General features: G+C 36.8%; 2 protein-coding genes across 2 annotated transcripts; one reads left to right on the top strand and one right to left on the bottom strand.

Moving 5' to 3' along the window:
* Positions 1 to 689: 689 nt before the first annotated feature.
* LOC21396639 lies at positions 690 to 5114 on the top strand. Its single transcript, XM_024166888.1, has 10 exons — positions 690 to 793; positions 1576 to 1831; positions 3202 to 3425; positions 3539 to 3611; positions 3708 to 3812; positions 3916 to 4023; positions 4116 to 4187; positions 4299 to 4349; positions 4633 to 4695; positions 4792 to 5114. Exons 1-10 carry the CDS (start codon positions 690 to 692, stop codon positions 4954 to 4956), a joined length of 1221 nt encoding a protein of 406 aa, XP_024022656.1. The 3' UTR covers positions 4957 to 5114.
* A 2094-nt stretch (positions 5115 to 7208) lies between these two features.
* LOC21396638 (U-box domain-containing protein 51) lies at positions 7209 to 11174 on the bottom strand. Its single transcript, XM_010089402.2, has 8 exons — positions 11000 to 11174; positions 10331 to 10428; positions 10082 to 10203; positions 9785 to 9934; positions 9184 to 9463; positions 8990 to 9091; positions 8501 to 8914; positions 7209 to 7977 (listed from the first exon to the last, which is right to left on the bottom strand). The coding sequence occupies exons 1-8, from the start codon at positions 11172 to 11174 to the stop codon at positions 7273 to 7275; spliced, it is 2046 nt and encodes a 681-aa protein (XP_010087704.1). The 3' UTR covers positions 7209 to 7272.
* Between the last annotated feature and the right edge of the window lie 548 nt (positions 11175 to 11722).

Genomic DNA, 11722 nt, shown 5'->3' with positions numbered 1-11722 from the left:
AATATTACAAATATATTATATTATATAATATTATTTATTATATTATATATATTATATTATAATATTATTATATATTATATTGTAACATATAATTACATTATAATACATAATATATTATCATAGAATATTAAATGAATATATTATAATTTATAACTATTATAAATTATATTATATTATATCATAAGATTTTTATTATATATTATATTATACTACATATTATAAGATATAACTACTATTTGTAATTATATTATAATATTTATTAGGATCCGGTAGATTCAGAGGGTCGACGTATCTGGGATTGACACGCGTAAGCACACGGTTTGTCAAAAGTGAATCAGACACCGAGCTTTGAAGTGGACGATGATGGCAGGACCTCTGATGAAAAAGTGAGGTCGGTTAGGCCAAATGATGCGTGTCCTATGACCTTCTTTGTTGCCGAAATGACGAAAATGCCCTGCAAAATACGTTAGAGAATCCGCAAAAACAAATAAAAGAACTCTAGAGATGAAAAATGGTGGGAGGTGCGATCAAGTAGTTGATGGAGATGGAGAAAATGAGACAAGCGTGGAGACAAGCCGAGCTGCTCCAGGAGCAAAGATAGTGACTCAAGTGGTAGATAAGGCTTAAAAGAGAGTGAGAGTGAAGTTGGCGAGGTAGATAAAGCTTTGGTGAAAAGAACTCTAAGAACAATGCGTGTTACTCTGAGGGTGAAAATGGCGCTTGGAGCACTTGCTCCTACAGTGAGCAGAAGTGACCCTGAAAATGAAGACTTGAATGTTGCCGAAAAATATGTGTTTTAAGACGGTGGTGGAAATGGATCGAAAAGTGTTTTGGAAAAGGTTTCCAAGGCTGTCAACACTTAAAGGCTTTGCAGGACTCTGAAGAGCTTGAAGAACCTCAAGTCTCTATAACAAAAGACTAGAGAAGTCTGAAGGAAAAAGATAATCTGAGGATGAAAGTAGTGGCTGGTGCTGATGGTGGATTCACCCCCTTGAAATGAAGGAGATGAGGAGTATTTATAAGTGAATTTGGTAGGATTTTGGCGGTAGCTCTGGAGGTTCATACGACGTGCTCTGACGGACACCTGCACAAATAATCCTAATGGATCTAAGCCTTCTGATACCTTTCCAGAGTTGAAGAGGAGACTAGCCAAAAATGGAATGAATGGGAACTTGCTGGGGGTGAATCGACGGCGCTCTGAAGGAAGCATGCATACGCAATCCAAATGGAGTAAAGTCATCAGAAGCCTTTTCGGGGTTGAAAAAGAGCTGGTCTGAAAATAGAAATACATGTTCATTATGATAGCTCCGAAGCCCAATCAGCGGCGCTCTGACGGAGACCTGCATACACAATTCCCTTTAGAGCAAGGTGATCAGGTGACTTTCCGGATTAACAATGAAAAGACCCAAAAACGGAAAGACTTGGAGGAAAAGTTCCGGATTTAGAGTTGACGTGAAAAGTTTCAAGGTCTGAAATTCTCAAGAATGTTTGACTCAACTTTGTGCTCCGTGGACTTCCCTTTTCAGAGGTATGATCGCATTTCAGACTTTGTCAGAGATGGTTTATACGATGTAGGCTAAGCAGCCGTCAAGTTGGCTATGACTTGGAAGTCACTCTGACGGTGAGCATGCTCCAGACGAATGATGCTCCTGGCGAAGCTACTCCGAAGGGTGAGCATGCTCCAGGCGAAGAGTGCTCCGATGATGAGTTGGATGAGAAGAAATCCAAAGGAATGATGCATAACACGGAAAAGGCTCTGTTAGATATACTTGGATATGAAAAGGACGCTCTGGGAGACATGCCTGCTACGGAAGGTGCCTCCATTAGGCATGTCTAGTGCGGGAAGAACCTTCGTTGGAGTCAAAACACTAAGAATCAACCTTAATGAAGAGGAAGAGGTTCCAAGGCCTCGAGTTAGGGATTTTGGGCTTCCAAAAGGACTGGATGAAGGCTTTTTGGGAATTCTCCATCACGCATTTGCATTTAATTTGATTAATTATGAAAACTCCCCAAGCGAGATTCAAATTGGATTGAACTAAACAACAAACGAGCCTACTTGATCACACATGGCCCACCAAATCACAACCCACGGGAGTTCCTTAAGTGTGCCTTGAGTCCACGAAGCGAGTCCAATAACGTCACATGACTCCATGGTTAGGCCTGAACCCTTAAATAAGTCTGGTACAAAATTGGGTATTAACAATATTCAAGGGTACTTATAGAAAAAAAAAAAAAAAAGCTTGGAATGACTATTCCTCTCATGTGAGGAATGAAAGATAAATCACCTAAAATGGGTGAATGACCATTCCTTTTGAATGACCATTTCTTTTTTTTATAAATCTAACCAAACATCATAATTGAAGTACACTCCATTATTTTCCTTTCTTTTCCACCAACCAAACACACCCTTAAGGGCACTCATAAATATACCACTTAATTTTCTTTTTAATTTCACCTGTATGTTCTCAGAAACTAATGACGTGTTTGAAATTGATCCCGTTTTTATTTTTCACATTTTTCAAGAAAAAAAAAATGAAAACATTTTCAAAACAGCGTTTGGCGCAATAAAAACAAAAAATAGAAATGAAAACGATTTTTTGGTTTAGTGTAAAATGAGAGAGAAATGAAAAATGATTTTTAGTCGTTTTTCATTTTTTGTTTTCATTTTCTCATTTCTCGAGCAGAGAAAGATATTAATAGATTTTTTATATATAAAACAATCTCTTGATAAAATTACTAATCGCATTTTTAAAAATAATTTCTGTCTGAGATTGAAAACGTTTGTATTTTTATTTTTATACAAAAAATAAAATCATTTTAGAACGAGTTCTAAACGCGTCTTAATATTCTCTAAATCTAAAAAACATGTTTTAATTTATCTTTTTTTGTATTTTTAAGAACCAATAAAAAAAAAAAAAAAAAAAAAAAAAAAAAAAAAAAAAACCCCCCCCCAAAAAAAAAAAAAAAAAAAAAGAAAGAAAAAAGAGAAAAGAAGAAAGAGATTTAGGTTCCGTTCACGCCGATTCGAGTTTTGCTACAGTAAAAAGTTCTCAGAAACAGTCACATTTAATTTTTTTTATTACAGTGAAAAACTCTCACATAACATCACATCTTAACTCGAATTAAAAATTTAAATCGGCGAACTAAACGGCCTTAAGTTTGGGTCCGTTGAACCACGAACCGCCACACATTGAAAGGTAGCGAAATGAGAGCCACAAAATCTACGACCATCCCACTTCCACCCCTCTTATTCTCATCTCCTCCCCAAACCCACCGCACCAATCACCGCCGTCCGTCGATCCCGCCGCCGCTCCCATCCGACGGCCTTACAAGCTCCGGACCATAAGAAGGTCTCTACTGAACAGCACTACCAAAAGAACGCCACCAAATACTGGGACAAGTTTTACAAATGCCACCAAGACAAAGTCTTTTTCTTACTCTCACACTCTTAAATATAATATATGTATATATATATATATATATACGTAACTTGGGTTTTACTCATGTGGGTTGTGCTTATTTTTGTGAGATTTTTCAGTTCTTCAAGGATAGGCATTATTTGGAGAAGGATTGGGGGTGTTTCTTTGCCGAAGATGACTTGTCCTCTAATGGTAAGGTAGTTTTGGAGGTAAATATTTTGTCTCTTCATTTTTTTTTTTTTTGCTGGGTTATTATGATTCTGGTTTTGATATTTTCTGAAATGGCAGATTGGGTGTGGCTCTGGCAGTTCTGTCTTTCCCCTTTTGGCTGCATTCCCAAATATTTATGTTCATGCTTGTGATTTCTCGCCACAAGCAATTTTGCTTCTTAAGGTTCTTAACTTTTTTCATGCACATGATATGAAAGCGTTCTATTTTATAGTTGTAATGTTACTTTTCATATCATTGATTTCTGTCTTTATTTTAATGAGTGCAGGCAAATGTGAATTTTAGAGAAGACAGGGTAAATGCATTTGTCTCTGATGTTACACATGAAGATCTCTGTGACAACATTGATCCATTTTCTGTTGATGTTGTTACATTGGTAAGATTAAGCTAAAAATCAAGTCATTTTTATGGTTGTTAGAGGGGGAGAGTAAACACTGCCTATATGAAGTACCTCACGTTTTTCAGTAGGTTTTTATGCTGTCTGCTGTATCTCCTAGGAAAATGCCCCTAATTTTGCAGAACTTTAAAAAAGTGATTAAGGTAAATCTTTTATTCGATATTGGTTTGAAATTTGGAAAGTTCGTCTTTCTATTTTACTTCTAAATTTATACATCAAAGTTGAATTCTATATGGCTTTTTATCTGCTTGCAGCCAAATGGTTATGTTCTTTTACGAGATTATGCTGTTGGGGATTTTGCTCAAGTGAGTGTTCTATGCATACTACAATTCACCATTTGATGCATGATTAAACTATGTAAGACAGTGAGAAAGCAGTTGTAGAATATTCCGTCGAAAAACAAAAAGATGTGTCCTTTTTCATTGCAAAAAGGAAAAGAAACATGAGGGGAAGGGTAGAGAAAAAAGTTTTATTTTGTGGGGGGGTTCATTTTGTCCATTTCTTATGTGTCTTGCTTTACTGAATAATTGAAATAACAACTTACAGTTCAGAACCTAATTCCATGTTAAATCATTTTCAACTTCCTAGGTGAAGTTACAGAACAAAGATCAGATGATCGGTGAGGACTTCTATGTCCGAGGTGATGGTACTGTAAGTATACCGCACAATCTGAGTATATTTTGATTATAATGGACCATATCGTTCATATAGCTTGGCTTCTGATGGAATTCATATATGCTGCACCAGTGTTCATTCTACTTCTCTGAAGATTTTTTGTCAACCTTGTTCTTAAATGCGGGCTTCAACACGGTGGATTTGAACACATACTGCAGAGAGGTTTACAATCGTTCTCGGAATATCATGATGGATCGGTATTGTCCGTTTGTTAACCTGCTTCATGATGATACTTAAATGATTCTTTTGAAGTTTTCCAAATACATTCCAATGCTCTTGAATCTTGATGAGCTATTACAGAGAAGGCCAAACCTAGACGAAGCAGGCTGGCATATGCAAGCCTTTATCTCAAGAAGCAATACAAAACTTTGAAGTCCAAATTCTGGATGTAACACATACCCATATTTTTCTTTTTTTTCCTGTAGGAATGAATTTGACCTCCTTTTTCTCACTTTAAACTCTCTCTCTCTGTCACATTTTGCCTTCCCTTTTCTTCTTTCTTTTTTTTTCATTGGTTTGTTCTTGATTATGGATTCTATTGTTAGGCGTTGGATACGCGCCGTATTTAAAAGAATTTGATTTCCAACAGTAGAAAAGCAGCTCAAGCTAACTGTTGGCTACAGATCAATGCATGACCTATTGACCCATTTGTGAACCAGGTTTGCAAGCAAACTTGTTTAAGATCATGATATGCTCATATGCATATTCAAAAGTGCATCTATGACTTATTTATTTGTTCTCTTTTTCTCCTTTGCAGGGCAAGCTTGTGGAACCGTAACATGTTCAATAGAGTTATTGACCAATATATACATACGTATATAAAGTAGAGAAGATTCTGAAATTTCTTGTCTGGTAGCTTCGTAAGACAATTTTTACTCATTTTAGGGAGTGAAATAGCTACTCCAACAGGTAACAACGTAACGCCGGTGTCGTTTGTAAGAGATACTGTCGTTTAGAGCATAGATGTCGTTCATTGGCACATTCAAAATTATTGTGCTTGTTAACGTTGCCGTTTGAAGTTTTTGTCGTTTATAGTGATATTGTGATTTGTAAGAGATGTCGGTTTTTAAGTTATTATGATTTATGTGGTTTTCGAGGATACGTCTTTTTTGATATATCGTCGTTCATTTTTGCTCATTGTGATATTCAACATTATTGCCCGTCTTTAAACGTTCCATATTGGAAAGTACTGTCGTCTTTTTTTTTTTTTTTTTTTTTTTTTTGAGAGAATGAGGAAAATATGTCAAGACTTGAAATGAATTAAAATTAATAGGCCAATAATTTATATAAGTTAATAAATAGGTTAAATTACTGTTTTCGTCCATAACTTGTCTGGTTATAAACTATAACTTGACAAGTTATTGTCTATAATTATCCATAACTTGTCTGACTATGAACCATAACTTGACAAGTTATTGTCCATAATTATCCATAACTTGTCTGACTATGAATCATAATTTGTCCATAACTTATCTGATTATGAACCATAACTTGATAAGTTATGGCCTATTAATTTCTATAACTAAAAATTTGCCTATATACTTTCTTAAATTTTTTATATTGACATATTTTCTACTATTTTTGGCTTATATACTTTCTTAAGTTTTTTATATTGGCCTATTTTCTACTATTTTCCTTTTTTTTCATGTTTTTGTCTTCTCTTAGGGACGTTGTCTTTTCTCAACTTTATTATCATTAAAACGAGAGATGAACTGACGTAGTTTCTGATCTGTTGTCGTTTATACTAGATGATTTCGTTTCCAAATTATGGTCGTCTGTTTTATGATATTGTCAAATTTTAATTATTGTCGTTTGTGAAATACGATGTCACATTCAAAATTGTTGTCGTTTATATTATCCATTGTCGTTTACTACGTTTGTTGTTTGGATTGGGGTCGTTTATAGGAAATATTGTCCGTTATTGGAGATGCTGTCGTTGAAGGACTGTCTACAAAACAGCTGTCGTTGTTTGAAATGCATGGACGAAATCAGATAATAATAAGGAAAAGAAGGGTAAAAAAAAATTACACCATACACTCGTACGGAAAACCTTTGCACTGTGCACCGGAAAACGATATTTTTTTTATAAGCGACGAAAACGACATTGTCTCTCACAAAAGATTATGAACGTCCTTTATGATTCAACAAGAACATCAACAAACAGACAGACAAACAAAAGCCGTACGTAACGTTCTTTTGGTCCTTTTTCTGTCTTTCGAGAAAAACGCTATGTAAGAACCAAGAGAAAAAGGGAGAATGAATTACTAAGGGAAGTATTTTGTTTTCAACCGTTAAATTCTCTCGTTACAAACTGTGTGTTTTGCACGTTTCTTGTAATTTTGACTAAATTCAATGGTTATAAACTGATACGAGTAGAGAACTCTTACAGGTGAAAGTGAAAAGAAAAAATGACAAACAAATATAGCGTCCAATGTCCACACCAAATTATATTAATCTTAATTCTTTACACTGTTCAGCAAAGTTCCGCACAAACCAGTAATTACAAAAGACCTGCCCTTTGGCTCTCTCAAGAACCATCCCGGAGCGGCTGAATTACTTCCCATAATCTTCCACCATTCCCAGATTCGTCAACCGGTTCAGCTCCGGCAACACGACCGATCCAAGGTCGGGCCTGTCCCTCTTCCTCATCTCACAGCACTGCAGAGCCAACTTTGCGAAACACAAAGCCTCCTCAACCGGCCAGTCCAACACCGTGGGGTCAAGAATCTCAGCAAAAGTGCCTTGCTCAATGGCCTCCTCGACCTGGTACGACAGTCCGATCGGAGGCTTCGACGTGATGATCTGTAACAGCATCACTCCCAGCGAATAGACGTCCGACTTCACGCCCAACAGTCCCGTCTGCTGATACTCCGGGTCGATGTAGCAGAACGTCCCGGCTGCAGCCGTCATGTGGTACTGCGTCACGGAGTTGGCTGCCGACGCCGGGACGAGCCTCGCGAGCCCGACGTCGCTTATCTTGCTGACGAAGTTCCGGTCGAGGAGGATGTTCGCGGGCTTGAGGTCGCGGTGGACGAGTGGCTCGGGTTTTCGCTCGTGGAGGAAGAGGAGGCTGGTGGCGATCTCGGCGGCGATTTTGAAGCGTGTTCTCCAAGAAAGAGGGGAAGTGTTGTCCTTGCAGAAGAGCCTGTCTTCCAAGCTGCCGTTGTCCATGTATTCGTAGACGAGGCAGCCGTATTCCGGACAGGCGCCTACTAGGAGAACCATGTTTGGATGTCTTATGCAGCTCAGAACCTCAACCTATAAAAAAAGAATAGAGCAGTTAGATTAGTGTTTCTTACTTCGCATGTTAGAGCCTCTTTCATTCCTAAGCGTGTTTATCCAACAATTGGAGGTAACGGGTAAAAAGAAGAAAAAAAAAAAAAGTAAAGGACTGAAACACCTGTCATTGATTGTTTACTGAATTTAGGAACATGTGAACTTATTGGAATGGTATTTAAGTATAATTAGTATTCGTTCCCGTTAATGAGAATCAATAGCAAGGAGTGTTAGAATCAGTATTCGTTTCCCTGATTTTGCATATCGTGTGGGCCCACCAAACTACCATTACTAATTCGGATTGACCTTCTTCATATTTTATGTGAAGTAAACAATAGCCTTATGGTATAATTTAAGTCATCTAGTTTCTTTGTAAGATGAGCAAATTAGAATATAATGAACAAGTAGCTATTTGTTCTAGATAATTCAAACTTTTGAAGCACTTTTCATTTGTATATAGAGGTTAAGCTGAAGCATTTAGTCTAATTAGAAAAGCACAGTTTACCTCTTGTTGGAACTGGACCAACCCTTGTGATATGTCTGGCCTCAGGATCTTGATAGCAACAGGGGTGTGATCAAGGAAGCCTTTGTACACAGGTCCATACCCACCTTCACCAATCTTTTGCTTGTTGTTGAAGTAATCCGTCGCGGATTGAATCTCCTGAATGGTATATCTCCTGTACTTTACACCGCCACGAACTGCACCTATCTGTTCTGCCTCCTGGCCGCCGGCTCTCATCTCAGCAAATTTTCTCTTCTGTGTCTCTATCTCCGCTATCCTTTCCGCAATGTGCGCTGCCTCTGTGGCCAGCTTCGTCTTCTGCTTCTCCAACTCCGCAAAAGCCGTTGCAGCCTCTTCTGCAGCCGTGGCTTCCTCTAGGCTGCGTTCTTTTGCTGGTTTCAAATGCAGCTCATTGACCTGCATGAAAAAGTACAAGTTTTTTAATTGTCACAAAGCAATATACATGTTAACCATCTTTGAAGAGCAAATTACCCTCTCTTTGGCTTCTGTAGCTTCATTGCAAACCGAATTATAGATATCCATTGTTTGCTTTAATTGAACATTTAGAGTACTCATCTCGGCTTCCAAATCCTCCTGTGTAAAAAGATAAAAATGTGCCTAAGCCAAAGGGAGATATTGAACAAGATCAATGTTGATTGAACCAAAGAGATTTCTATTTAACTTACAGGTGTTTGTACGATGAAAGTGTTTCCTGAAATCTCCAAGCTTGTGAAGGAGTCTAAGGTGTTATAGGTCGCTGATTGGAAGCTATTTAGCCCCGAGAAGCCGCTGAAATCCGATTGGGGGTTCCCTTGTAGAGATGAGCTTGTTGGCGGAGATGATGAATTACTTGTGCTGCTTGACCTGCTATGGTTTGTCGAGGGCATTGACATGAAGCTGCTCACATTGGTGGCAGATAATTTGCTTGAGCTACCACTTTCTGCACTTCCAAGATTTGGTGCACTTCTGCAAAACAAAACAAAAAATGTTTATGGTCAAATGTAAGATACAAATGTTCCCAACTTATTGCGACGAATGTATTTGTGATGTTCGAATTTATTGTCTCATTTTCCTAGTCCGTCAGTTTGAATTTGGACAACGCATTCAATTATTTAGTATTTAGTTTCTGGTTAGTTTTTGTTATATAATCAAGTTCTTAAATTGATGATATGACAAATTAGTATTAGAGGGACACTTAGAACTCGTTTTTTGAGTCATAATAGATACCTCTGGAGACATTAAAATAATCTGACAATCACTTTTTTTTCCCTCTTTGGGTAATGTTACCTGTAAGAAGGTGGTACATCATTTTTGGGTTTGAGAGCTTGAGTTGCTGCTCTAACAGTCTGAGGTTTTCCTTTTGATATAACGTAGACGGAACAAAAATTTGGTGCAGATTTGATCAAGCTAGTTGGAACATCTGCCGCTTTGAATTTTCTGCATGAAGACAAAAATCAAGAATTGTGGTGAAGTGAAAAGAGAAAATTACATAAATTCATGAAGAGTGGATAGTAAAGAAAAAGAAAAAAAAAATACAGGATTTCTTTCGAGTGTATGTTAAAGGAAAGAGAATCGCAGAAATACCTCAAAATAGCATTGCGGTTGGAAGCACCAACGACAACATTGCTGATGTCGTTTTTAATAATGTAATCAATAATTGCACTTGGAACGTCAATGTCATGGAGTAGAACTTCCTTTGCTGTGATCTGAAATGCTTGTAATCAAAATCACGTAACAATGCATTCATGACAAATGTGGATTATAGCTTCACGAACTTATAACATTTTCTAAATGCGGTAAATAATCAAAATCATAAAATGGAATTACACTGACCCCTTTGCGGGCGCAGTATCCTAGGCAGGGAAGGATTATTTCCTGTAACTCTTCTTCTGTTGAGCGATTAGATCCTTTAGAGACTGTGGAATGACTATCTGTACGTAAAATAATCGAAATCGTAACGTTTTTTCTATAACAAAATTTCTAAACAATTCGGACGAAATAAATATGATATAAATAATGTAGGGTCCACCCTATCTCCCAAGTCAGGATATATATGACGTGTTTGAAACTCATTTTAAAATAATTTTATTTTTTGTATGAAAATAAAAATGAAAACATTTTCAATCTCAGACATAAATTATTTTTAAACATGTATTTGCTAATTTTATCAAGAGATTGTTTTCAGTATAAAAATACCCATTAATATTTCTCTCAATCTCTCTATGTTAGAGAAAGGAGAAAACGAAAATAAAAAATAAAAAATGACTAAAAATCGTTTTTCATTTCTCTATCATTTTACACTAAACTAAAAAATTATTTTCGTGAAACGTTATTTTAAAAACGTTTTCATTTTTTCTTTTTTAAAAAACGTAAAAAATAAAAACGAGATCAATTCTACACACGGCTATTAATGACATTGCTTCTGAAAATAGGTGTGTGTGTGTATATATATATATTATATAAAATGAATAAATTACAATGAATTGAGAGAGAGATACCTACGGGAATGTGTACTGTGATTTAGGACATGAAGGATAACGCATGGGGATTTCTTGTGGACACGGAAAAGATTATCCGCTGCCCATTTGACAAGAGGTAGGCTAATGTTCTTGTCTCTGTCAATGGCAACAACGGTGCTACCGTCACCGAGCTTTGATGTTGACCTCGAAAGCGCCATCGATTGAGCCGCCACTGCCGTCACCGCCCACGTGGACGGCGGCTGGAGTTCGGCAGAGAAGGAAGAATAATGGAATGGGCTGAAATATTGCACGGGAGAATAATAGAAGATAAGAGTCCGTTTAGTTCGCTGATTCGAGTTTTTAATTCGAGTTGAGATGTGATTTTATATGAGAACTTTTTACTGTAGTAAAAAAGTTAGATGTGACTGTTTCTGAGAGCTTTTTACTGTAACAAAACTCGAATTGACGAAATGAACGGGGCCTCAATTAATCGATAGCTTTTTGTGGTTGAAATTGTGTTACTAATTTTAGCTGGCAAATGTTATTCAAAAAGTACATTAACAAATAACAATAATAATAACCAGTGTAATCTTCAATCTTCATATTGAGACTAGTGAGGCCAAGCCTTACAGAGCTGTTACTAACTCTTTTTCCGTTACAAAATTGTTATGGTTCTGTTAGAGTTAGTTTTCAGTATGTGATCAGTTTCTGATGTAATCCCCTTTGTATCTATTTTAATTTAAACATAAATACAAGAATTATTCTG

The sequence above is a fragment of the Morus notabilis genome, unplaced genomic scaffold (genome assembly GCF_000414095.1).
Source record: "Morus notabilis unplaced genomic scaffold, ASM41409v2 Scaffold449, whole genome shotgun sequence".
Taxonomy (NCBI): domain Eukaryota; kingdom Viridiplantae; phylum Streptophyta; class Magnoliopsida; order Rosales; family Moraceae; genus Morus; species Morus notabilis.
This window is presented reverse-complemented; position numbering and strand designations above follow the sequence as displayed.